Source organism: Watersipora subatra, chromosome 1 (genome assembly GCF_963576615.1).
Source record: "Watersipora subatra chromosome 1, tzWatSuba1.1, whole genome shotgun sequence".
Taxonomy (NCBI): domain Eukaryota; kingdom Metazoa; phylum Bryozoa; class Gymnolaemata; order Cheilostomatida; family Watersiporidae; genus Watersipora; species Watersipora subatra.
Window position 1 is genome coordinate 1,624,778 of NC_088708.1, and position 27,254 is coordinate 1,652,031.

Genomic DNA, 27,254 nt, shown 5'->3' on the forward strand with positions numbered 1-27,254 from the left:
TTTGTGGACTACTTATGTTGTGGACTACGCATGTTGTGGACTACTCATGTTGTGGACTACTCTTGCTGTGGTCTACTCATGTTGTGGACTACTCATGTTGTGGACTACTCATGTTGTGGACTACTTATGTTGTGGACTATTTATGTTGTGGACCACTCACGCTATGGGCCAATCATGCTGTGAATGAATCATGTGATATTGGACTATTTTCATGTACTAGCTAAGCTGGCAGGATGTAATTTGTTTGGCATCTTCCGCAAAACCTCTATTTGATTGACATGGCGCTGTATTTTTCAACCCTTCCTCTATTATAATGGCGTTTTATTAGAGGTGACGTTTAAATAGAGAGTGGCGCTGTATTTTTCAACTAACTTCTCACTCAGAAAATTTAAAAGTTAAATTTAAGCCTCTTACTGGAGAAGTGATGCTAATGTCACCTATATTTTGCACTCTCCTTCGGGTGCAGCAACATCTGCCGACATGCTATTTGCAGCTTTTTTGTTAAACCATTTTTCAATTACATCAAAGTATCAGATAGAATTAAACAAAGAACTATTATTAGCATGATACAGTTACTAATTATGTCAATGGCGTAGTTTTTAAAGTTTTACATAAAAAACTGTAAAGCTTTTGGAGTTAGAAAACAGACTTCAATACGCCATAATAATGGCTGCTTTTATTTAGTACGGTGTTCTTGAAGATTATTCTCATCATTCATCAAAACACTTTAAAGTCTTCACGGCAGGTTTTAAGCCACATTATGAACGATAGTGAGGACAATGAATCGAATTTAGACCTGAGTGACTTGGAATCAGCTTGTAGTTCTGATGATTGTGATAATCAATCTTCTCAGGTACGCCGTCACTAAAACAATGGTAACCACAACAGCAATAATAAAAGATTTAATTTTTATTGCTGTAACATTATTAGTATTATTAGAATTATTGTAAGTATTATAACATTATTAGTAATTATTAGTACCGTTTTGTAGATGTTGTTCTACTGACCATTTTCTATTATTGGTTTGTGAAGATCAAAGAATGTCAAAGTGGCAATCGAATAGAGGTGACGCTCAATTAAAGAGTGACACTGTATTTTTCAAAACTTGTCTCATAATGGTGTCCTATTAGAGGTGGCGTTCAAATAAAGGTGGCGTTCAATTAGAGGTATTACATAGAAGTTTGAGTAATAACCATTTCTCTATATATTTTATAGCTGTATAACGAAGACTGCAAACCAGAAAAGATGGTCGACGGCTATAATGCTTGGTTCTACTCAGGAAATAAGAGAGATCTGGTAGGTTATCTGAGCGTTTAGAGAGCTATTTACCAACCCCTCCATAAAGCTGTCTATCATGTTCAGGTTTTAATAGAAGTCTTCAAAAACTGCTTACCAATTTTACAAAGAACTGTCAACAGAACCGTTTCTGTGTTCATGTGTAATCATTAAATAGAGCTATCTCTGAGTCCATGTGTAATTATTAAACAGAACTATCTCTGTGTCCATGTGTAATTATTGAACAGAACTATCTTTGTGTCCATATGTGATCATTAAACTGAACTATTTCTGTGTCCATGTGTAATCATTAAACAGAACTATCTCTGTGTCCATGTGTAATCATTAAACAGAACTTTCTCTGTGTCCGTGTGTAATTATTAAACAGAGCTATCTCTGTGTCTATGTGTAATTATTAAACAGAACTATCTCTGTGTCCATGTGTAATCATTAAACAGAACTATCTCTGTGTCTATAATCTATGTGTCTAGTACTTCAGTAATAGCTTTTAGGAAGTGACTGTAGTGCGGTAGTTTCCCATACTCCTTACGCCCATACCAAAGAACTATTGTAGAGGTCCAGATGGAGACAACCTCGGACAAATAAACAAGATGAGTCGGAACTCTGGATTGGTTTCCTTGACTTCTACAGCCAGAAGTTTGACTACAAGAAGAAGGTGGTCAGCATACGAACAGCTCAAGATGTCACAAAGATGGAGAAGCTTTGGAATTCAGATTTGTTAGCGATTGAAGACCCGTTCAAGACTGACCACAACCTAGCCAAGGCACTTTCAGCGAAAAGTAAGATGAATACGGAGTTTATTATTCGACATTCAAAACAGAAGGCGTCTTTCTTATCATTGTTATGTTTCTGTTAGTCACAAGTAACTAAAAAGGTAGATGAAAAAACCTGAGCTTCTAGCCGGTTGTAGTGTTAAGCCGTGTGACAACTCAGCTCCACAGTTCAACTGGTACAAACTCAACTCAGCTGAGCATTCAGATCAACTTTTTAAATTCAGTTCGCTCATTCGTGTCAATTTTTAGATGATTATTTCATTACAGTAACCAATCAAAAATAATCTAACACCTAGTGAGTCTGGTTATATTTAGCCGTATAGCTAGCACTAGTAGTAGTGATAGTTATACCGCTAGGGTTGTCCTACCATAAAAATAGTTATGAGCACTTCGTCATCAAATCTAATAAGTCTATTGCGCATTAGGCTCTATCAATATGAGCAGCATTATAGTGCTATTTGTATAGTGCTATTATAATAATTATAGCGCTATTATTATAGTGCTGTTATTATAGTGCTATTATTATAGTGCTATTTGTATAGTGCTATTATTATAGTGCTATTATTATAGTGCTATTATTATAGTGCTAGTATTATAGTGTTATTATTATAGTGCTATTATTATAGTGCTATTATTATAGTGCTATTATTATAGTGCTATTATTATAGTGCTAGTATTATAGTGTTATTATTATAGTGCTATTATTATAGTGCTATTTGTATAGTGCTATTATAATAATTATAGTGCTATTATTATAGTGCTATTATTATAGTGCTATTATTATAGTGCTATTATTATAGTGCTATTATTATAGTGCTATTATTATAGTGCTATTATTATAGTGCTATTATTATAGTGCTATTATTATAGTGCTATTATTATAGTGCTATTATTATAGTGTTATTATTATAGTGCTATTATTATAGTGTATTATTATAGTGCTATTATTATAGTGCTATTATTATAGTGCTATTATTATAGTGCTATTATTATAGTGCTATTATTATAGTGCTATTATTATAGTGCTATTATTATAGTGCTATTATCATAGTGTTATTATTATAGTGCTATTATTATAGTGCTATTATTATAGTGCTATTGCAATAGTTCAAATGTCAGTTTAGTTGATATTACTTAAAATTTGTTTGGTTTTGATCTGCCCTAGAAAAGTAAAAACAGCTGACTTGCAGTGAAATCTTATGTGAAGATGCAGGATAGTCGGCATGTGAATGCACAAGTAAACCAAAGGGAGCATATCTAAAACTGGTTTTAACATAAATTAAAATGCAGAGTTTGCAGAATTCCGCTGTCACGCTGTCTGTGACTTGTAAAAGCAGATCCACATTGGCTTAATGCATGTTTGATGCTAAGTTAATCTTGAAAGGAACAGATAGGAAAGCATGCATTGCATCCCATTGCATATCACTGTATCCATTTAGAATATTTCTGTTAAGATTGCATTTTACTGACAAAAATTTATTCTGCTGTTTTATTACAGGGTTTTTAATGTTTGCAATAGTCTTTCGTTAACTCTATAGATACAATCATGTTAACTCTATAGGTACAATCACGTTAACTCTATAGATACAATCATGTTAACTCTATATATACAATCACGTTAAATCTATAGATACAATCACGTTAACTCTATGTATACAATCATATTAACTCTATAGATACAATCACGTTAGATCTATAGATACAATCACGTTAACTCTATAAATACAATTATGTTAACTCTATAGATACAATCACGTTAACTCTATAGGTACAATCACGTTAAATCTATAGATACAATCACGTTAAGTCTATAGGTACAATCACGTTAAATCTATAGACACAATCATGTTAACTCTATAGATACAATCACGTTAACTATATATACAATCATGTTAACTCTATATATACAATCACGTTAACTCTATAGATACAATCACGTTAACTCTATAGGTACAATCACGTTAAAACTATAGACACAATCATGTTAACTCTATAGATACAATCACGTTAACTCTATATATACAATCATGTTAACTCTATAGATACAATCACGTTAAATCTATAGATACAATCACGTTAACTCTATATATACAATCATGTTAACTCTATATATACAATCATGTTAACTCTACATATACAATCATGTTAACTCTATATATACAATCATGTTAACTCTATAAATACAATCATGTTAATTCTATATATACAATCATGTTAACTCTATAGATACAATCATGTTAACTCTATAGATACAATCATGTTAACTCTATAGATAGAAACACGAATACTTAAGACTTTTCTTTTACCGATACGCTAGTATTAATTCCTTTGTTTTCCAAACGTTTGTCGATACCTTGCAATTTGTTGTTATATTTATTGCATTTGCACTAAAAAACAACTTTTTCAAACAAAGTTACCGCCTTTCTTTTCTTTTCTAAACAAAAAATGATCTGATAAATTTATCCAACTGTTGGTCAGACTTTTCTGGGCTTTTTTCATACTCATGTTAGTCTGAAATGAAGTATTTGCCAACAACCGGTCTCATGCACTTGCAGGTAATGCAAGAATCCTTGGCAACCTGATTCTGGCCAGGAATGTCTTTGGAAATCCCATCCAATCTCTGCAGAATAGAAAACACTTTGAGTACTTTTTCAAACACGAGACATATTTGTTGCCTGAGAATGAGCCAGAGCATGGCAGGAAGTGAACTGTCTCCTTGACGGCACATATTAGAGACCGGTGAACCTTTCCTTCTGTCCACCGACTTACTGTAACTCCTATAGAGTTTTATTTGCTTTTTACCGCTCACTACGTAGATTTTATTTTGTACACTTTTATTCTTGGTTATTATGTTTTTATAGGATTTTTACATACTTGTTGGTGTCCTTTTAAGTAGATAATGCAATAATGCATAAAGTAGATATGCATTGCAAAATCACTTGAAAGATGGCCGTGTTTATATTTTTCATTGCACTCTCGAACAATAAATAGGTGACTTTCTTTTGCTGTCAGCCTATGGTAGCTTATATAAAACTGCAGCCTGAATTGATAAGAATACTGAAATCTGTTTGTCAGCGCGCAAGATCTCAGCTCTAGTTATCCACCTCTTTTGGCGTTTAACTCTCTCCTTATTATGGTCCGCGACCTTAGCCGAAAACATGCAGGTTTCTATGGCACATCATAATCGGGACGCATACAACAAGTTCTCATAATTTGTCTACTAAGACTTATGTTCTCCTTAACAGGGTGAGCTTTGATGAAAAGTGACTCAGTTTCTTTTTACTACTGATGATCAGCATCAAAAGGCTTTTGAAGATTGTAAGGCTCTAATAAGGGCCTTTCTTCATGATTCCTGAATCATGATTCCTAAAAGGGGTTGGGCAGTAGTACAGCCCACTGATTTATGTGTTTAGTTCTCAAGCTCACACTTGCAGCTTGACTTGCGTTTTAAAAAAGATGATTGCTTAGTGAGTTTAGTGATGGGGAAGTCCCAGCCACTGTGAGGAAGTTTCCATTCAGACTTATTGATTACATTATATTGATTATAGTATAGCTAGAAATAAGATGCAACTTCCTAGGCTTACTAAGAGTTTGTAAAAACGCCGCACTGATAAGTAACATACAGGGGAGCTAATCAGATTAAGGAGGTATCGAGGAAAGGATGGCCAACTCTAGGCAAAGACTTTCTCTTCACGAGTTTTTAGAGTTCAGTAGAAAATATCTAGACAGAGTCGGCTCTAGATACTTACAGAAACTGAACCAGGAAGGAATTTATATACTAAACACACAGGAACTAGTAAGTTGACTGACAGCCTTAGATTCCCGCGTTTCTTTTCGCGGAGTGACGATTTGGCATCTTGCACAGAGTTATCCTTCACCTGTAAGCATCTGGACACTTTAGAGCAAGGCAGCACGCTCATTAGTAGCAATTGTGTCAGACACTAACCTGTGCGTCTGGTAGGCTGGCAGCAATGTTGGACATAAGCTGATGCTTTTCCTTATATAAGCTACAGAGAAACTTGTGGTAGCAGTGTGTGCACTCATTCATGTCAGTTGCTATGAACTGATTATAGAGATTGTATTATCTGTTTTATCATTTACTCATAGATGCAGTGAAGATGTCAGCATTGCAGTAAGTCAGTTAGCAAATAATCAAAATGCACCATGCATAGACTTCGTAGTTTATATGTTCATAAAAAGTACACAATGTATACACAACAGTATTTTGGTAACTGATCTTGTGGTTCAGGGTTAGAGAAGGAGAGTAGCTTGAAGGGATGTGGACACTGAACGTTACATAGATGACAACCAGCAGCTTGTAGTGGTTGTAGCTTTAGTTTATCTGTAGATGGCAGGTAGTCACATTTGTGGCTGGAGCCTGAAAGAGGATGAGATCAATAGCCGCTGAGGGTGTGCCCCACAGGCTAAAAACAATGTGTATATACAGTCAGGTGACTATTATCGTAGGTTTGATAGCACACTCTGTTTGGGAGCAGAAAATAAAAAGTAAACTGTATTTGAAGAGGGAAAGACTCAAGAGAGGCTGACTCATGATCAGGAAGTTATCATCCTTTCAAATGTACAAATGCAAAATTAGGATTTACCAGTTGGCAGCAAATCATACTGAGCAGCTGGGGTCCAGTGGTTAGTGCGCCGGCATATAATCAGTAGGTCGGTGGTTCAAATCTCAGAAGGACCATTGGTGGCCCAGTCACGATCGCTCATGTGCGAAATACCATGAGTAGATGGTCACAGCATATTTAGTTCCAGGACAAATCTGGTTCGGAATAAAGTGCCATACATGCAGCGGAGAGGGAATAAATCTTGATAATAAAATTGAAAAAAATTGAAAATTGATACACTGAAGTAGCATTGAGGGAAAGATCGGCGTAAGTATAAAAACACTGTCAAAGTAATTTATGGGAAGAAAGACAGCACTTGTAGATTTGTTTAGCCTATCGACAAGTTAAATGGAAATGTTAGCCATGAAGGGCCACTGAACAAAATGCAGGCAATGATTGCAACTACATGTACATGTGAAGCTTGCAAGCTGTATTGCCACCATTGACTGTATTTTAAGCACTAACTCTACTTCAGGCATTGACTGTATTTCACCATCGACTGTATATTCACCATTGATTGTATTTTAACAGTTGACTGTATTCCAGGCGTTGACTGTATTTTAGGCATTGACTGTATTTCAAGCATTGACTGTACTTCATGCATTGACTGTGTTTTCACCATCGACTGTATTTTCACAGTTGACTGTATTTCAGGCATTGACTGTATTTTAGGCATTCACTGTATTTCACGCATTGACTGTATTTTCACCATTGATTGTATTTTCACAGTTGACTGTATTTCAGGCATTTACTGTATTTTAGGCATTCACTGTATTTCACACATTGAATGTATTACATGCATTGACTGTATTGCAAGCGTGGAAATAAAGTTGATAGGGGAAGAGCTAGACCTAATCAATTTGTTCTGACTTTATTCTAAAAACCCAAACGCAATGGCCTTGCTTATAGTCCGTGTCACTGAGGGTATGATAACTGTTGCCGACTGTGAATTCATAAATCCAGAATGTTTTGTTGATACTATCTTTACATGTGTTTAAGCTTTTGATATTTTTAAAATGCTTGTTGCTATTGAGATCGGTCCATTGATATAAAGAGTAACAGCGTGGATGATTATGTCTCTTTTCAAATAATTACTCATAGCATATCGCTGTAAACTAATCTCATCTATGACAAGGTATTGTTATATCATACATGTTTCATTCTGTAGAGGTCACAGAGGTTCTATAATGCATTCTTCTACTGTGAGCCTTGCAAATATCATATTCACAGTGAAGCCCTCATGGAGGAACACAGACAAGAAGATTCTCACACAAGAAAAGTGCGGGTAAGATATTTGCTATATAAGCATTCACATGTTGCCCAGACTTACTGCTGATTCCTGCTCGCTCTCATCTGGCCACTCAGCAATGACAGCATTGTTAGTCTTTCAGGAACATGAGCACGGAGTACTTTTATTAGTATAGCGTGCAATTGTGTCTATTCTATTCTATTCTACATAAAATCAATTAGCTTGCAAAGACCTCTCATGCATTCGACTCTCACTGCAAATAAACTCCTATTATAAGTGTGCAGAGTTTGTTTGACTTGCTCTTTACTTCCTTCTCCACCAAATCTAAAGTGCATTTCCTAGCAAGACAGTTTTCATCGACCAAATATTTTTTCTTGTTAAGAACTAAAAACTTCACTTTTCATCTGAACCCATTTATATCTCAACTAAATTTCTGGCGCTCGGTATGTTACAACAGTGTTTCTTCACTGTTCTGTGCCATCAACTACTCACGACCTATATAACTTACGTAGGCCTACAGGGTGCTCCGGCGTATGGTAGGAGAAGACAATCTGTGTCTTGTACCTTAACATTTTGACCTTTACTGTCCCCACTCATCAAGTTTTTCATTTGTAGTGCCACTGTTCTTGAGGGGAGGGGAGCAACTGTTAGGTGTGCAATAGAGCTGATAAACTCGCCCTATTTACATATGTCAAGGAAACTGCCCGCTCCTTAACTCTTCACAAGACAGTCAAGCAAAAAATAAACACACAGCGTGTTTAATCATCAGAGAATATATAGTTTATCACAAGACATCAATTTAAATGTGTGTGCAACAAGTGACAATCGTGCAAAGAGCCTGCGCTTACTCTGCAGTACAACCGCATTCTCCTTCTTTTATGTGATCATTTTTTGTTAGGCTTCGTCCTCTTTTATCGCTCGAACTCTTTATTTATTGCTCGGTCGTCCGAGTCTGTTCATCGGTGACCGAACCTTCTTCGATGGCAGGAAGGCTTGGTTTGGTGACCACGGTGACTATTGGGTCAGTCTCTACGGCTCTGGTCACGGCGCCCTGCGATAATACATGGCATTTCGTGCTCTTCTCTGTTGTGAACATTTCTGTTATTGAAAATGTACCTAGATTTTTCAGGATATTTCTTATCGACTCCTACTACAATACTATCATTACTGCTACTAATGCTACTACTACAACTATGCCCTGCTGAGCAGCAGGAAGAACAATACTCCAGTGTGCAATCAAGTTCTTTACAACTAAAATTTGCTACAATTAAGAGTGCGTCCGGCCATACATGCAGCCATACAACCTCACAATAGAATCACAATATTATAAAAGTGTTTTTTTCTGCAATGAAGAGGCATAATAATCAGGAGTTTGCAGTGCTACTAAAACAGCGGTTTGCACTCCTACTAAAATAGGAGAAGCGAAAATTGGGTCAGTTAAAAAAGGTGGGTAGAGCTATGTTAATCCATAGCAATAAAAGTGTAAGCTTTAGAAATGGTGTCAATGTGTGAACAGGGCAGATAAGAACACGTAATACACTGATATGCGTAAAATAAGGGAATCATGAATCAGCATACATGTAACTCAATAGTGCAGTCATAAGCCTCTCCGAACTATTATATAATTGGCTACTATAAACAGCAAGTGGCTACTGGGTTCTGGTTTGACCAATCATGCATGCTGTTTGAAAGAGAAACATTCGTTCGCGCCTGTTTAGTGGTAATTTGCTGCAGGAAGCCACGGCTAGTAACACCTCTCTAGTGTAGATACATGAGGTCATATGATGAATTGCCCAGTTAGTTATTGTGATTCTTTTTGTGTGCAAAGTATTTCAGAGCCTGTAGCTAGCCAATCATACTATTGATGTAATTTCCCTTATTGTTATTTAGTCCAGGGTGCTATTCAGCCTCTACCATTACCATTGTCATTACCTTTTCAGGATACAAGAGGTTATAAGGTCAATTGGCTCAGCTGATTATCCCATTTACCATTGGAGAGTGTGCGACTAGCTATGCATGACACTGATATAATTTTTCTGGTCATTATTTAGTCAAGATGCTGCCAAGTTTCTAACACTATTTCCCTACATGTCTTTGTAAGATTATCCATTTGAGAAATCTATAATGTTGTAGATATAATATGCAGTGAGGTTTCCTACAATGTATGGTTTACACCAGGGGTGTCCAAACTTTTTTCACTGAGGGCCACATACATAAAAATATAGGAGGGGCTGGGCCACTTACTAGAAATTATGTATATAGCCTTAACTTTAGTGTATTTACCTACATATGCATGCTTATTAACACAGGGGTACTGTTGAATAAATTTTTTACTCACCTAAAGTGGGAACGGCATTGCACTCAGTGGGAGCAGTGATGCTGCGCTTTGGACCGAAGGATGGCTGGCAGGTCTGCAGTAAACTTAGTGGTTGCGATGCGAAGGACATCATGGAGATTGCTGTCGGTCATTTTGGTTCTCATTCTGCTTTTGTTAAGTGTTAACGGAGAAAATGTCTGCTCACATATGTATGTTGAGCCAAATAGACTGATCATTCTTTTCGCGTGGCGTCTCATCATAAGAAACTTTTCCTTTTCCAAGCTCCGGTAGAACTCGGGGAGGGAAAGCTGCTGATGTTGATTCTTCAGAACATCATCACGCTGGATTTCGATGAGTTCTAATTGCAGATTCTCTTCCACTTCCTTGGCGTCCACCAAGAAAGTAGTAGCGAATAGCTTGATTTCTTTATCAATGACAGAAAAATCCTGGAAGCGCTGTCTGAATTCTGTTTTGAGACATGCAATCACAGACACATATTTCCCTTTTTTAGCAGAAAGGTTGGCCTGTGGATACGCAGTTCTGATCTCGGACAGTGTGGGGAAGTGCACAACGTTGAAGTTGCGCAGTTGTGTCTTAAAGAGATTGAGCTTCACACAAAATGCTTTCATGTGCGCATAAAGTTGTGGTACAAGCTGATCTTTCCCTTGCAGGCTCTTGTTCAGGGTGGTTAAATGATCAGTAAGATTAACTAAAAATGCTAGGTCTGCCAACCATAGAGGGTCACTCAGCTCATGAAGAGGTCAATCCTTCTCTTTTAAAAACTGGTCAATTTCTGACCTCAGGGAGTAAAAACGCTTCAGCACGGCACCGCGGCTTAGCCAGCGCACATCCGAGTGGTAGAGTAGATCCCCATATTCAGCATCCACATCAGAAAGAAAAGCTTGAAATTCTCTGTGGTACAGCCCTCTTGCTCGGATTATGTTGACAGTTTTCACAACTGTGTTCATTACATCTCCAAGATTGACTGTCTTGGCACAAAGGGCTTCTTGGTGAACAATACAGTGCATTTTAACAGCCTCACCTTCAGTCTCTTTCACCTTAGCGCACACCATAGACGCCATTCCTTTATGTGCACCTGCCATAGCTGGAGCCCCGTCTGTTGTAACTCCACACAGCTTGTCCCATTGAAGTCCCATTTTGTCAATTGAGTCTGACACAGCTTCAAAAATATCCATACCCGTTGTTGTGCCTTTTAGACTCTCAAGATCGAGCAGCTCCTCTGTAACTCCAAAGTTCTCGTCCACTCTCCGCAAAAAATTAGCAGCTGTGCGGTGTCTGTGGCATCAGTGCTTTCATCCCATGCGATGGAGTAAAAATCAAAAGCACAAGCTTTATCAGACAGCTGCAGTTTAACGTTGGCTGACAAGTCTTCAATGCGTCGCGCAACTGTATTTCTGGGCATGCTGACGTTGTTGAAGTCCTGCACTTTCTCCGGGCACATTATTTCGGTGACTTTAACGAGGCAGTGTTTTATGAGGTCTCTATCTGAAAAAGGCTTGCCGTGTCTTGCGATGAGTTGGGCGACCTCATAGCTGGCTATTGTAGCCTTTTCCTGGACTTTTTGAGCACGCAAAAAATACTGTTGCTGACCCTGCAGTTTAGCTACCATTTGCTTTACTTTCTGCTCTCGCTCAGCACCAGCGTAGGATGCATAGGCCTGATGTTTGGTCTCATAATGACGTCATAAATTATACTCTTTCATAACTGCCACAGTTTCAGTGCAGATCAAACAGACACACTTCCCCTTAAATTCTTTGAAGAAATATTCACTCTCCCACCGTGTCTGAAATTTTCTGCACTCACTTTCTACCTTTCGCTTCTTTGGTTCTGTCATGTTTAGTAATGGGTAAATTTCTTCTGGGATTGGTCTTTTTGGCGGTAGATACGAAAAGCCGAATGCGCCAAATGACCGAACGCACTGAATGACTGAACAAACCGAATATTTTTTAGTAATATTTTTACTAATTATAGATTATATGTATTTTTGCCTGCAAATAGAGGCACAAATAATATTATAATTTATATTAATATTAATTCAATAAAGATTAACTACGGTAACTATCATAGATTTATATCTATATCCGGTTGAGTTTTATTATTAGCGATTCGGTTTATGTTCAGATCTACGTTCCATATAGTATGCAATATATTGGCCGTTATTCACAAACGTAATAAAATATTATATCTGCCGTCAGATATCACAACTATTATTTTAGTATTAACTTGCCTTTTTGGTGGAGCAACTGCCTTGATCAACAGTAGCTCCCCCTGATGTTAAAACTTAGAAGTGCAGGCAAAATTTGAAGTGCGGGCCATATTCCATTCTGTTTATAAAATTTCTTGCGGGCCAATTAAAAATGGACTGTGGGCCGCAGTTGGCCCGCGGGCCGTAGTTTGGACACCCCTGGTTTATACAATGGTGTTTATGAGTGAACGGTCATCTTGTAAGCGATGATTACTCCAAAATTGAACTTGTCACCCAAAGGCTCTGAAGCATGTCTATTGCAATATCTGATAAAGAATTTTCAGCTAGCAATAGGTAGATAAAAGCTAGCTCAGCAAGGAAAATTCATCAACATAAAAAATGTAATTATGCCAGAGTCATAAATAATCAGCAATACAATGAATAGAGAACTCTATAAGAAGTTGGTTGTCCAGTTAGAACTGAAAGGATTGACATGGAGAGAAGTCAACATCGAGCTGCCTATTTGTTATTTATCTGTTAGTTGAACTGTCAGGTTGTCTAGCTGTCTAAAAGTCCATAGACCTAAATACCCGACTGTTTGTTGCCTGTCAATTCGGTCAGCCAATCGGTTAGTCGCTCGGTGGGTCGGTCAGTTTTTCTGGCTGCATTCAGTACTGTCAGCATTCAGTGCTGTCAGCATCATGCTGTATATATGAAAACTATTACCTGAGCAAGCTGCTACTGAAGTTATTGATGCTTATAGCTATCTTTTAGCTAAAAATATAGCTAAAAGTCAGAGTAGAAAAAGACTTACATGTAAGTCAAGGATTCTGAATGAAGTGTATCTCAGTTGAAGCAACCACAGATAGTGAATCTCAGTTGAAGCAACCACAGATAGTGAATCTCAGTTGAAGCAACCACAGATAGTTAATCTCAGCTGAAGCAGCCACAGATAGTATGGAGTAGTCATATGAATCCGAACCAAATTCAGAAAACTAATGTCATTGTGTCATTTCAACTATTTCTTAGCTATGGCAGCTTAATTTCATTTATTACATTTCAAACCACAATTAAGAAGCAACTAGAGCTAATAATATGCTGTCAAGTTAAATCTGGTCTAACCAAATTGAGCTTCATGTAGATCCTGGTTGCTTGATTGCAAGTTTTTATGCTTAGGCTGCTTCCCCCTTCCAAAGCCTTTGCTGTAGGACGATGTGGGTTGTTTTTCCCGCAACCACTCCTTAAGACGTTCAGTATCAAGTGGGAGACTTACTAAAGGTAGGCAAATTACGTATTTGACAGGTTGCTAAGGAGAATGAGCAGCTGCGAAATATTCCAAAGCCAACAGGGCCGCACTTGCACAAGTTGTCAGACTACCTCTACGCTGTGTATGACAAAGTAAAGCTGGGAGATGTCGAAGCTAGAGATCGGAAACGCGTTGTAGAAGACTTGCAACAGCTCATCGATAAGAAGCCTTCATTGGCTGGTATCGTACTCCACTAATATATGTATATCAGAAATAGACTACATATTTTGAAGATACCCTATGCATTTCTCTCTCTATTGATTATTTTAATCCTGTATTGATTTAATTGATTATGTTTCATTTCTAATCTAAAAACTTTTCTCTGCTCTCATCTACCATGGATTGGGCGACATACTCTAAAGCTTTAATATGAAACCAGGTTTCTCATCTTTATTTTGTTGTTGAATGAAGTATTTTCATGCAGATGTCACCTTGGAGCTGAGCGGTTCAGTCCAAGCTGGATTTGCTCTTAAAGACAGCGACACAAACATAAGGGTTACAGCGGCAAAAGTCAGCGCTACTACACTGTCTGAGTTGAGCGGATGCTTGGAGGAAAATGGTATGCCGTTGTTTTTAATATGAGGCTAGCTCTCTACAGGATTTAGCGCTATACTGTTACGGGAAAATGTTGGAAGTTGTCAAACCATGAAAAAGATGAAAGTTCCGCACTCAATTCTCACAATAGCTAAAACCTCATCAGATGGCAAGTATTTTAGCCTGAAATTTAGTAGTAAGAGAGAGTAATCATCTGATCCATCTACATCTGCCCTTTGTTATGTTGCCGGCGACTTATTTTGCATAATAATAGCTGATGCATCATGTTGCACCATTTTACACTGTCATGACCCTGTCATGGCTCCTTTCTCAATAACTACCTGATCGGGAATAATTAGTGCCTGATAGGAGCTGAGTTTACTCGGAGGTCGCTGACATCAGTGAGCCACTAGACGGTATGAAGTAGACAGTAGTATACACAGTAGTTATATGAGGGTGTACATGTAGTTGGGTAAACTCAGATTAAACGGTGATGTACAAAATGCAACCTGTAAGGCCTGGCATTGCATTTTAGGTGAAATGTACTTCGATGTCATAACAGACCTGGAGTCACCATTCCCATCTATTAGTTTCAATACTACGGCAGCTTCTGGAAAATTCAAAATACAATTAATAGACGAAGGAAAACACAAGTCGCATGTGATTCTGTCCGCATACTCGCAATGGCATCCCTTGATTAAACAACTCGGCATCCTCCTCAAGTATGCTGCCCAGGTAGGAGTAGTCTCACCACCATATATCCTATCAGTTATATAACACCAGTTAATATGGTACTCAGGTAGGAATAGTCTCACCACCATAATAAATCCAATCAGTCATATAACACCAGTTAATAAGGTACTCAGGTAGGAGTAGTCTCACCACCATAATAAATCCAATCAGTCATATAACACCAGTTAATAAGGTACTCAGGTAGGAGTAGTCTCACCACCATATATCCTATCAGTCATATAACACCAGTTAATGAGGTACTCAGTTAGGAGTAGTCTGACCACCATATATCCTATCAGTCATATAACACCAGTTAATAAGGTTCTCAGGTAGGAGTAGTCTCACCACCATATATCCTATCTGTCATATCATTTCTCAAGCAGCCTTCTATTACTCTATGACACCTTGTAACCTTCACCTTGTGACATTGCAGCAGGGAGCCGTGACAGATGTGGAGAGGGGAGGACTACTCCCTATGTGTATGCCCATACTCGTTGTTTACTACTGCCAGCAACAGAGACTCCTACCAGTTCTAATTGAAGTAAGTGTTTCTTATACATACGTTGAATTTAAAATAGCGATCAACTTTTAAACGCATTGTAAGCAATTATGAATCTTTATCTCAGTGTGTTGTTACACTCCTTAAATTTTTTGTCCTGTGTGTCATTTCCCAGTTTATTTTCGATAGCTATAACTATATTTCCGATAAATATTTTGATAAGCATTCATGATTACTTAAAGAACATTTGATACGATGACTTCACGCACTCGTTGTCATATGAATATATTTTAAAGCAATTTTTAGACTGCCCTTTTTGGACTGCCTTTAATACGATGGTGCGTTCGATGCATGCATTGCATCGTTGTAGGCTATGAAATTCTACTGCTGTCTATGCAATGCATCAGCAAACTATACACAAAAAATAATAAAACATTACAAAATTTGGCTGTATTCATATGTTCAACGCAGCAGAAAACACAGCATGTGTAATACAAGGTTAATAGAAATAAAACAAAATTGAAGCAACATTAAACGTTGATACACTATTACGAAGTGATACAATCACTGTTGGTGTTGACAGCAATGTGTAGGCAGCAATACACATTAGACCGGTATACTTTAGAAAGGTGTACCCAAGCGGTTAAGGGGGATAGCACACCCACCCATAGTTATATTCATAGTAAGATTGATAGTAAGGCTCAGTCTATCTTCAAAGATAAGAAGTTAATGCAGTAGTAACGCATTGCCTCAGTTGGTGGAGTTAATAGCCAGGGGTTAGCCCAGCCATTTTAGTATTCCTAAAAAGAGAGGGATTAGAGGGAGGAGAGGAGAGGGAGGAAAAGAGGGATGGGAGAGAAGGCAGAGAGAGAGATAAAAGGAAAAACTATTTGCTTGGACCAATCACCGGCCAGATGAACAGAAGATAAAGTCTAAAGCCTATGATGTAAATAGTTTTTTTTCAAATTCTAGGGCTGCTTTTGCAGAGACACTGATTGATGCTTAATATCTCTCTCAGCCACAGCTACACAGCTAATTAGTCAGTCAGTTTGTTTAATCACTCGTCTGCCTGTTAGTCAGTCAATCTGCCAGTTTGTCTGCCAATCAGTCAGTCAGTTTGTCAGCCAGTCTGTCAGTCAATCAGGGAGTTAGTCTGTGAGTCTGTGCGTCAGTCAGTGAGTCAGTCTCTGTGTCAGTCTGTGTGTCAGTCTCTGTGTCAGTCTGTGTGTCAGTCTCTGTGTCAGTAAAAACTGGGGTGAAACAAGGCTGCGTGATTGCGCCAACGCTGTTTTCTATCTACTTATATGCTGGCACTTGGCAGATGTAAGAGTAACCAAAGCGATCAACTCAACAGATAGCTGCTGGACGGATCACAGATTGGTGAAAACTCTGCTGAGTTTCACTCTACAGCCCAAACAGAGAAGAGCTAAACGGACAGCAAGGCCAAAGTACAACGTGAATCTATTCAATAAACCGGATGTGAAAAAAGACTTTCAAACAAAAATCAATGAGAGACTATCAGCTGAAATCTATGACCAAAATGTCAACTCGACTTGGACAAATCTAAAGAGCTGTATCACTGAGACATGCGAGGAGGTATTAGGCAAAGCGAAAAGGCACCACCAAGACTGGTTTGATGAGAATGACCTAGAAATAGAACAACTTATAAATAAAAAACGATCTAAATTTGCAGCCTGGCAAAACGATCTTTGAAACAAGGAGAAACAGAAGGCATACCACAGCATACGAACAGATGTGCAGCGATGAGTTCGAAGGATGCAGAATGAATGGTGGACACAAAAGGCAGAGGAGCTTCAGAGCTCCTCTGCCAGTCTGTGTGTCAGTCTGTGTGTCAGTCTGTGTGTCAGTCAGTCAGTCTGTGTGTCAGTCTGTGTGTCAGTCAGTTACATGTAGCTGGGCTTCCTTGAGTATTATTTTAGAATAATAAAGATTTGTGAATAAAAAACCTAATGAAATGCTGTCTGCTCTTTGAATATAATTGTTCCTCTAGATTCTAGCTTTTGAAGGAAAAGAAAAAATTTTCATAGGCCTAAAAAAGGGCTTATCGGTGGCAAATCTATTAGTAAAAAGTTGCTCCTTGGCTACTGTTAATTGAAATGTGTGTTTATTTAACAGGTATAACTTTTTGGATTGTGTTCTCATCAATGAGTATGCAAAATATTATTTCATCAAGCAAAATGACAAAACTTCTATTCACTTGAAACAAATGAAGTAGACATGCTTCTGCTCAGCAACGAAACATGAAAAGCAATCAACTAGTCGAAGTTGAAAGGCATTATGAAAATACACTATAAGATATTGAATGTGACAGCCTCTTTGTCCCCTCTACTAGTCTGAAAATATCTAGTTTATATATACTAGTCTGAAAACATCTCCTCAGTATAGGTATAGTAGTCTAATGACATCTACTATGTATATACTAGTTTAATGACACTTACTCAGTATATCTCTCTCTCTCTATGCAATCCCTCTTTTTAGAGTAAGATGTCTGCTTGCTTTATTGATGTGTTTGGTGTGTTTTAAGATGGCTCCGTAGTCCGATCATTGCTCTGCATTGACGATTGCAATGTGGACATTGGTAGTCATCATTCATCAAAGTATCAGATGAGCTAAGCCGCACTTTTCGTGCTGCTTTGAGCTCCTCTCTGTGACGCATTTTTTCATTTTCAAGTATCTTCACCCTTTTATGAGTTAGAGTTCTCCATCCAGTTCTTCTCATGGCATTCCATTCCCAGGTTTCACATCTGATGTGACAACGCTTCAAGCTATCTTTGAGACAGTCTTTATAGCGCTTTCTTTGTCCCCCCTGTGACCTCTTCCCATTTTCTAGTTCGGCATACAGAATCTGTTTTGGTAGTCTGTAGTTTGGCATTCTAACCAAGTGTCCAGCCCAACGAAGTCTGTTCTTAACGATCATACTTTCGAGGCTGGACATCTTAGCTTGTTGATACACACTATTGTTAGTGCGTTTGTCAGACCATTTGATCATTAGTAGTTCTCTTATTTTCCTCATGTGATAGTTCTCCAGAACCTTGACGTCAGTGCTGTAAGTAGCCCATGTTTCTGAGGCATACAGTAGTGTGGGGACAATTACTGCCTTGTACACTTTTAGCTTGGTGTCGACTTGCAAGACTGGATTTTCAAACACTCTTTGTCTCAGTTTGCTGTATGCTATGCTAGCTCCCTGCAGTCTTCTCTCTATCTCCTTCCCTAGGTCGGCCTTGGAGGAGAGATTACTACCTAGGTATACAAAGTCATCTACAGGGCAAAGTGGTTCGCCTCCGGCAACAATGCGTGGAGTGACTATGTTTTTTTCCAGGTTTCGGCTGGTACAATACTTGAGTTTTCTTTGCATTCAGCTTGAGTCCAAGAGCCCTGTAAGCATTTTCAAAAGCTGTCATGACTTCTTGAAGATGTTCTTCTGTATGAGCCACGAGAGCATTGTCATCAGCATATTGGAGCTCAAGAACACTTTGTTTCGAAGTTAGAGTTTTAGCCCGAAGTCTCTGCAGGTTGAACAGATCGCCTATTCGGTAGTTCAATGTGATACCTTCAGAGAGTTCTTGTTTCACAAGGTGTAGTACAGCATATAAGTAGATAGAAAACAGCGTTGGCGCAATCACGCAGCCTTGTTTCACCCCAGTTTTTACTCCAAAAGGATCCGTTTGTTGGCCATCCACCAAAACTGATGCGTTCATCTCATCATGCAGAAGCTGCACAATAGCCACAAATTTGGGAGGGCAGCCGATTTTCTCAAGTACTTTGTAGAGAGATTGTCTGTCAACAGTGTCGAAAGCCTTGGTAAGGTCTATGAAGGCCATGTAAAGGTCCTTGTTCTGTTCTCGGCATTTTTCCTGGATCTGTCTAGCAGCAAATATCATATCTACTGTACCCCTGCCAGGCCTAAAACCACACTGCGTCTCTGGAAGAATTTTTTCCGCAACACTGGAGAGTCTATAGGACAGAATTCTAGCTAGAATCTTCCCCGTTATTGACAAGAGGGATATCCCCCTGTAGTTCTCACACATCGTCCTATCTCCTTTTTTAAAGATGGTAACAATCAGTGCATCACGTAATTCATCAGGTATTTTCTCAGTTGTCCACACAAGTGTAAAAAGGCAGTGCAGTTTCCTGGTAAGTTTAGTTCCACCATGCTTGAAAACTTCTGCAGGTATTCCATCAGCGCCAGCAGCCTTCCCACTCTTCATTGCTCAAATGGCGGATTTCGTCTCGACTAGTGTTGGCTCTTCTCCTAGCTGCTGATGGGTTGGCAGCTGTGGGACTTTCTGCAGGACTGGATCAGCTACCGTGGATGTTTGGTTCAAAAGATTTGAAAAGTTCTTTCCAGCAATCTCTGATGGCATCTTTGTCTTTATGGAGCACACCATTCTTGTCTCGAACAGATACAGAGCCATGTGACAGAGGACCGTACAGTTTTCGTGTCTCTGCAAAGAAATCCCTTGTCTTATTCTGATCCGCCAAGCTCTGAAGCTCCTCTGCCTTTTGTGTCCACCATTCATTCTGCATCCTTCGAACTCATCGCTGCACATCTGTTCGTATGCTGTGGTATGCCTTCTGTTTCTCCTTGTTTCTAAAATCGTTTTGCCAGGCTGCAAATTTAGATCGTTTTTTATTTATAAGTTGTTCTATTTCTAGGTCATTCTCATCAAACCAGTCTTGGTGGTGCCTTTTCGCTTTGCCTAATACCTCCTCGCATGTCTCAGTGATACAGCTCTTTAGATTTGTCCAAGTCGAGTTGACATTTTGGTCATAGATTTCAGCTGATAGTCTCTCATTGATTTTTGTTTGAAAGTCTTTTTTCACATCCAGTTTATTGAATAGATTCACGTTGTACTTTGGCCTTGCTGTCCGTTTAGCTCTTCTCTGTTTGGGCTGTAGAGTGAAACTCAGCAGAGTTTTCACCAATCTGTGATCCGTCCAGCAGCTATCTGTTGAGTTGATCGCTTTGGTTACTCTTACATCTGCCAAGTCCCGCTGTTTGGTGATTATATAGTCTATCAAGTGCCAGTGACCGGAGCGAGGGTGCCTCCAGGTTGTTTTCCTTCTATTCTTCTGTCTGAACAGGGTGTTTGTAATCACAAGGTTAAGTTCTGCACATTTGGTGAGAAGCATGAGACCATTGTCATTCATACTGCCAATTCCCTCTTTGCCGATGACGTCCTTCCATGTCGTGCTGTCCGTACCAACTCTTGCTCAGTATATACTAGTCTAATGACACCTACTCTGTATATACTAATCTAATGACACTTACTATGTATATAGTATATACTAGTCTAATGACATTTACTCAGTATATACTAGCCTAATGACACCTACTCAGTATATACTAGTCTGAGGACATCTATTCTGTATATACTAGTCTAATGGCATCTACTCTGTATATACTAGTCTAATGACACCGACTCAGTTTATATTAGTCTGAAAAGTCTACTCTGTATATACTAGACTGAAGGTATCTACTTGGTATGTACTAGTCTGAAGACATTTATTCAATGGATGTGTATATGTCTAGCTATGAATATGCTAGTTTGTAAACATCATAGGTATATAAACCATATAATCATATATATATACGTATAAGGTTTATATATCTATGGTAAACATCTACTCAATACATAATAGAATGAAACATCTACTCAATGTATACTAGTCTGAAAACATCACAAGGTATTTGAGATGCACACTCTCTACCAGCTAATTACTTTCATTTTGTAGAGTAGGATGGTGGAAAAGACAAGCAAATATTTGCAAGGCTCCATTAATCTACTGGTGAGGAGCAAAAGTAATAGCAAACTTTTAGTATAAAACTAACTTGGAGTCAACTATGGTGGAGTAGACACTTTTACAATATACATGTAGATAAGTCATTCAAAACATTTATGCTATAAGGATTTTACGAGATACGAAGCGTAAATACATGTAAATAACCTAATCTGTTCTAAGACTCACAGCTAAGGTCTTTCAAAATGGAAAAACTAAAATTAATTTCTTAATTTTATGATTGTACAGTAACTGTGGCAGTATTTGTTTATATTGACCATTTCTCTTTGTTCTTCTTACTTACACCGCCGCAGGCTTGGGGCCACTAGTGAGTATTGAGCGCACTGCACTATTTGCTGGCTAGACGACAGTAAGGTGCACTAGGCACTGCACTAGCACTAGTGCATGGCATAGTAATAATATAAAATGCACTAGGCACTGCACCAGCAAAAATTCTTGTGCACTAGACATTGCACTAGCACTAATGCAGTGTAAAATCATAAATGCACTAGGCACTTCACTATTAAACTTCACTAGGCACTAGACCAATGAGCTTTTTTGCTATAGCAGCTGCAAGAATTGCTTGCTAATCAACAGATATCTACTGCTATCCACTGCAATAGTACAATTATAGCCGTGCAAAGGATGTCAGCCATGTATTTGTCAAATAAACTAGCCTCACCTAAAATTTCAAACAAACCATAGACCTACAATAATGCTCAATATTAAATAGTGCAGATGACAACAGATATCAAATAGTGCAATGTATTACAATTACAATAACTAAATATACTAAGCAAGCATGGAATGGAAGAATTCACTTCTTATTACATAAATGTACTATGTACAACAAGAAAATCTACCCTTGGATAAACCAGTATCATGTAAACAGTAAGCCATATTGATGGCAAAATTGATAAGCAATATTGTTCAGAGAAGATGTTTATTAGACCGAAGGAACATTAGCCTTTCAAAGTTGGCGTCAGTCAGTTTAGATCTAGTTTAGACTAGTGCATACTATGTCGCACTAGGCACTGCACTTGCACTAGTGCATTTATGAAAAAGTTTCCAATCCGCACTAGGCATTGCACTAGAGCATTTTATGTTGCACTGTGCACTGCACTTGCACGTTTATGGGAATTTTCTAATCCGCACTAGGCACTGCACTAGTACATACCATGTCACACTAAGCACTGCACTTGCACTAGTGCACCCAGGGACTCATGTCAAATTTGCATTAGCATTGCACTAGACATTTCTATTTTTAGATTGCACTGCACTATGCACTGCACTAGTGCAGTTCACTAGCGCAGTGCAGTGCGCACTGCACTGCTAGTGGCCCCAAGCCTAAGTTACACGTGGTTTAAGTTTCATGATTATGGTAATTTTACGTTAAGTTAATGAGAGCACACATCTTTCAGGTCAATTTCGATCAAAAATTTTTTATTTACGGCAAGGTCTATGCTGCAAAGAAAAAGAAAGAATATTGTACATGTCTAAAATAAAGTGTAATAAATAAAATAATTACAGAATTACATAATTACATAATGTGTCTGTCTGTCCATCTATCTGAAGCTATGGTTAGAGATTAGGATAAAAAATTGGTTTTTGTCAATGGAGCAGCAAGGAGAAAAGCACTATTTTTAAGGCTAATTATTGTTATTCAAAACCAATTTGAGAACTTGAACCGATTTGATGCTTTATGTTATATGCAATTTTTTATGTAATATGATGCAAACACTTTACATAAATTCTTTATGTTCCATGGAATGTACATAGGAAGAGGTCTACGTTTTAGGCGTGTCTACTATATTCTCATATGAATCAACAATGAACCGCTCACTATATGCTTACAATGCATTTCTCAACTAGGTTAGTAGTCTCTGAAATAGTATTAAAACCGTTTGTTGAGCAGTAGACAAGTTTCGAATTAAAGTTTATCTTTTCAATCTAATAAATGCTGCAATATATAGTAATTCTTAAAATAGTGTGCTAGGTAAGTAACTGAAACAATGGTCAGTGGGCTCTGAATGAAGGTGATTAGTTCTAAACAATGAGTCACCACAATGACCTTTGCCCCAAACACTTTTGTGCTGAACCTGTTGTTACTGACATGCTCTACTTTATGGCTAAAGCTACTTAGCCATGAGAAAACTCTTGATGTGTCCAGATGTCTATGTGTCTGTGTGAACATAGATTACCGAGAGTAACGTAATTTAAACAGAGTTGAAAAAGCACACAATGTGAAGCAGCAGCCTTTGAATGTGCCAACTTTTTTAAATTTTTAGATACCTTACATACTTTGTGAAAAGCTGGAAGATCATTATATATTATTATTTGTTTTGGTGCAATTTTTAGGAACAAGTCACAGAGTCATATAATATACCTCGGACTCTGTTGAATGAACACAATATAGCAAATTTCTGGATCTACATGCTTCGTTTCTACTCTCTTGACTTTGATAATGATTACTGTGTCAGTATTCTTCAGATAGGCCTACTAATGAAGTTAGCCAAATCCTGGCACACAGGAAAGCGTCTTGCAATTGAAGGTAAGCGGGCCTAAAATAATCCGATCAGACTTGATTGGTATTGAGTAAATAGTTCTAATCAATAAATCAGTACTTGTCAGCTATAACTACTAGAGTTGTCCCGATTTTGGTATCGGTGCCGATGTGGGTGTTAAGTATCTGAATCGGTATCGGCCGATCTTTTCAGAAACTATCTGAAACTTCCGATACTTTTTACGGAACAACTTTTTTTGCAGAAAACCGTATTTTAGCCTGCTACACTAATAAAAAATTATTTGTACTCTTTACTTTTACCTAATGAATTTCGTGCCACACAATTTATTTCATGTCTATAGCCTGATCAACACAGCTGAAGAACCTTTTTGCTTTAGTCACAAAATGTGGTATTTCCCAATTACAGCGATATGATTTATTTCTGTCAATCACGAGCAAGATAACAAAGATGAGAGACAAAAACGATGTGTAATATTTCTATTTACTAGCATTACAAAAGTAATTTAAACAGACGATGCGTAAAGTTATCTATCACTCTCTTGGTCCTGACAATACAATGTATCGTTTGTACCATACAAAAAACGGTAACCCCCGTGGCTTATCGGCATTTAGCCTGTCCTCAATCATCTGTGGCAAGTGAGTGCCTCTTCAGTACGCCTGGCTACATTGATAGTGATAGAAGAAACATACTTCTTACTGAGAGAATTTAATCACTAACGGTAATTAAAAGAAACGTTGATTTGCTCTAAACTTGTACAGGAGCAGCAGTTCATCCAGCAATAGAAGAGAGACTTCATTATCACATAGAGAACTGTACCACTAACAGTAATTACCTTTATTTACAAATTACAAGAAACATGGACTGTTTTGTTACTACATGCACGGTATGTCAGTATATCAATATGTATATACATGTATATTTTTTTCATAACTTCAAACAAATAAATACATTAATATTTATATTTTCTTTGCATTATGTTTATATTTGCATAATAAAATGAACAACTATTTATGCAACACAAAAGATCTGAATCAGTATCTGAATCGGATTATTTTTCAATAAGAATCGGTATATCGGATCGGTATCTGAATCGGTATATCGGATCGGTATCTGAATCGGCTAGTGAATTTAGAATCGGGGCATCTCTAAGAACTACTACATACATCTTATCAGTAAATCAGTACTTGTCAGTTATAACTACTATATACATCTTATCAGTAAATCAGTACTTGTCACCTATAACTACTATATACATCTTACTAGTAAATCAGTACTTGTCAGCTATAACTACTATATACATCTTATCAGTAAATCAGTACTTGTCAGTTATAACTACTATATACATCTTATCAGTAAATCAGTACTTGTCAGTTATAACTACTATATACATCTTATCAGTAAATCAGTACTTGTCAGTTATAACTACTATATACATCTTATCAGTAAATCAGTACTTGTCAGTTATAACTACTATATACATCTTATCAGTAAATCAGTACTTGTCAGTTATAACTACTATATACATCTTATCAGTAAATCAGTACTTGTCAGCTATAACTACTATATACATCTTATCAGTAAATCAGTACTTGTCGCCTATAACTACTATATACATCTTATCAGTAAATCAGTACTTGTCAGTTGTAACTACTATATACATCTTATCAATAAATGTAGTTATAGTTATGTAGTTATATACATGTATAATTCAGATACAAGTTATTATTACGAATTATTAGTTTATTATTACTGGGTCTAGACTGAATTGAGATAGCAAAATGATGAGAACAAAAGCATTTGTATAAAAGTATTAACTAGTTTAGAGATATAATTTTAGCTTTCAGATTTCTGAGAAACGCTAGTGTAAACTAGTGTGTGATTTACTTGTTTACTCTAGCAACATGTCACTTGCTTACATTTCGCTACAGCCAATAGAACTCGTTAAAATTCTAATGAAGATGTCATAATAATGATCAAACTTTGCGCGCTTTCAAAACTGTATTTATAACTTTAAACTTCTATACTTTTAGAACCAGGATGTCCAAAGAACAATCTGTGCCAAATAGTGAGCAGTCTGAGTGTGTTGGATTACGTATCAGACTTTTTAAGACACTGTTTCAATCACTTTGCTTCACCTTCTATGGCAACACATAGAAATATGGTATCGCCGCCTTTCATGACAATGCCAATGCAGATGACGTTTTCTGTAGCGAAACCAAAGCTAGTTGTACCGCCGTCTTCTATGGTGACACCCGGGCAGCTGATGACTTCCATTTCTATGTCAACATCAAGGCAGGTAATGACACCCCCCAATGTGGCAACACCAGGGCAGGTGTTGACACAGCCCACCATGACAACACCAGGGCAGGTGTTGACACAGCCCACCATGGCAACACCAGGGCATGTGTTGACACAGCCCACCATGGCAACACCAATGGAAGTGACGACACCACCTTTGATGGCATCAATATCACCACCGCCACCTACCGTGGCCCAAAGACAGATGACATCAACTTTGGTGGAACCACCAAAACAAGAAAGAACATCACCTTTTATGCCGCCAGCAAATCAGATGATGACTCCACCTACCAATGTAACGCCAAGGCAGTTCATGTTACCTCCCTCCATTACAACACTAAATCAGTTGATGACACAGTCTACTTTAAGAGCAACAGGACAGATGATGATGCCAACTTCTATCGTAGTACCAGAGCAGTTTGGTACACCTGAAAAAGTTGTTCTATTCAGCTTTGATTATTTGCGTGTAAGTTTTGTGTAGGTACAATCATCAAAGTAATCATATAAGTGTAGACTAGTAATATAGATTACATTAGAGCATCTATGCTAATATGAACTCTTTTTTAGAGTCACTCAATATATTGCACTTTTTTGTGTACACAATTTTCTTACACAGAATTTCAGAGACAGCTTTCCAATTTCCTGCCACAAGTGTCAAGAAGCAGGGCACACAGCTCAGCAGTGTTCAATGGAGGAACTTCCCAAGTGTAATCCTCTAAAAGAGTTGACAGATGAGCAAAAGAATTTTCTATCAAAACTTCTCAAATGCATAAAAGGTATTGGACAGCTAAATCAAAATTATCAGATGTTAGTCAAAAGCATGTCATGAGCTACCATATCTGTTTGTTTTAAAGCTGAAAACGGTTAAACAAAGAGTTTTTGTTAGCAGAAAAAATGTCGCATTGAGCGAGCTATTCAAAACAAATTGTTTTCATCACACTTTTATTTTTGAAAACAGAGTTTATCAATTAAACAAAGTATTCAAATCTCTATACGACTCTACTTATTAAGCACGCATTCATAATGACTGTATCGGTTATAAATGGCACCTCAAGTCTCATGCATTTTATATGTTAGACAGCAGTTCATTCATAA

General features: G+C 37.7%; 4 protein-coding genes across 4 annotated transcripts in view; 1 reads left to right on the top strand and 3 right to left on the bottom strand.

The window, feature by feature from the left end:
• The window catches only part of LOC137385761 (terminal uridylyltransferase 4-like), a 47,715-nt gene extending 42,564 nt beyond the window's left edge, over positions 1-5,151 (top strand). The window contains exons 17-19 of the mRNA XM_068072300.1: positions 1,216-1,296; positions 1,850-2,075; positions 4,625-5,151. Coding sequence (XP_067928401.1) covers positions 1,216-1,296; positions 1,850-2,075; positions 4,625-4,776 — 459 coding nt within the window. The 3' untranslated portion in view covers positions 4,777-5,151. The remainder of the gene's footprint in view (positions 1-1,215; positions 1,297-1,849; positions 2,076-4,624) is intronic.
• Positions 5,152-10,301: 5,150 nt separating this feature from the next.
• Positions 10,302-10,886, bottom strand: LOC137385765 (general transcription factor II-I repeat domain-containing protein 2B-like). The gene has a single exon (XM_068072313.1). The coding sequence runs from the start codon at positions 10,884-10,886 to the stop codon at positions 10,302-10,304; it is 585 nt and encodes a 194-aa protein (XP_067928414.1).
• A 132-nt stretch (positions 10,887-11,018) lies between these two features.
• Positions 11,019-11,453, bottom strand: LOC137385771 (general transcription factor II-I repeat domain-containing protein 2A-like). Its single transcript, XM_068072323.1, has one exon. The coding sequence runs from the start codon at positions 11,451-11,453 to the stop codon at positions 11,019-11,021; it is 435 nt and encodes a 144-aa protein (XP_067928424.1).
• Positions 11,454-20,091: 8,638 nt separating this feature from the next.
• LOC137385782 (craniofacial development protein 2-like) lies at positions 20,092-20,706 on the bottom strand. The gene has a single exon (XM_068072338.1). The coding sequence runs from the start codon at positions 20,704-20,706 to the stop codon at positions 20,092-20,094; it is 615 nt and encodes a 204-aa protein (XP_067928439.1).
• Positions 20,707-27,254: the final 6,548 nt, after the last annotated feature.

Excerpts from the sequence above, each read along its gene's own strand:
- LOC137385771 (XM_068072323.1), bottom strand. The coding sequence starts at position 11,453 with ATGGATATTTTTGAAGCTGTGTCAGACTCAATTGACAAAATGGGACTT.
- LOC137385765 (XM_068072313.1), bottom strand. The coding sequence starts at position 10,886 with ATGAAAGCATTTTGTGTGAAGCTCAATCTCTTTAAGACACAACTGCGC.
- LOC137385782 (XM_068072338.1), bottom strand. The coding sequence starts at position 20,706 with ATGAATGACAATGGTCTCATGCTTCTCACCAAATGTGCAGAACTTAAC.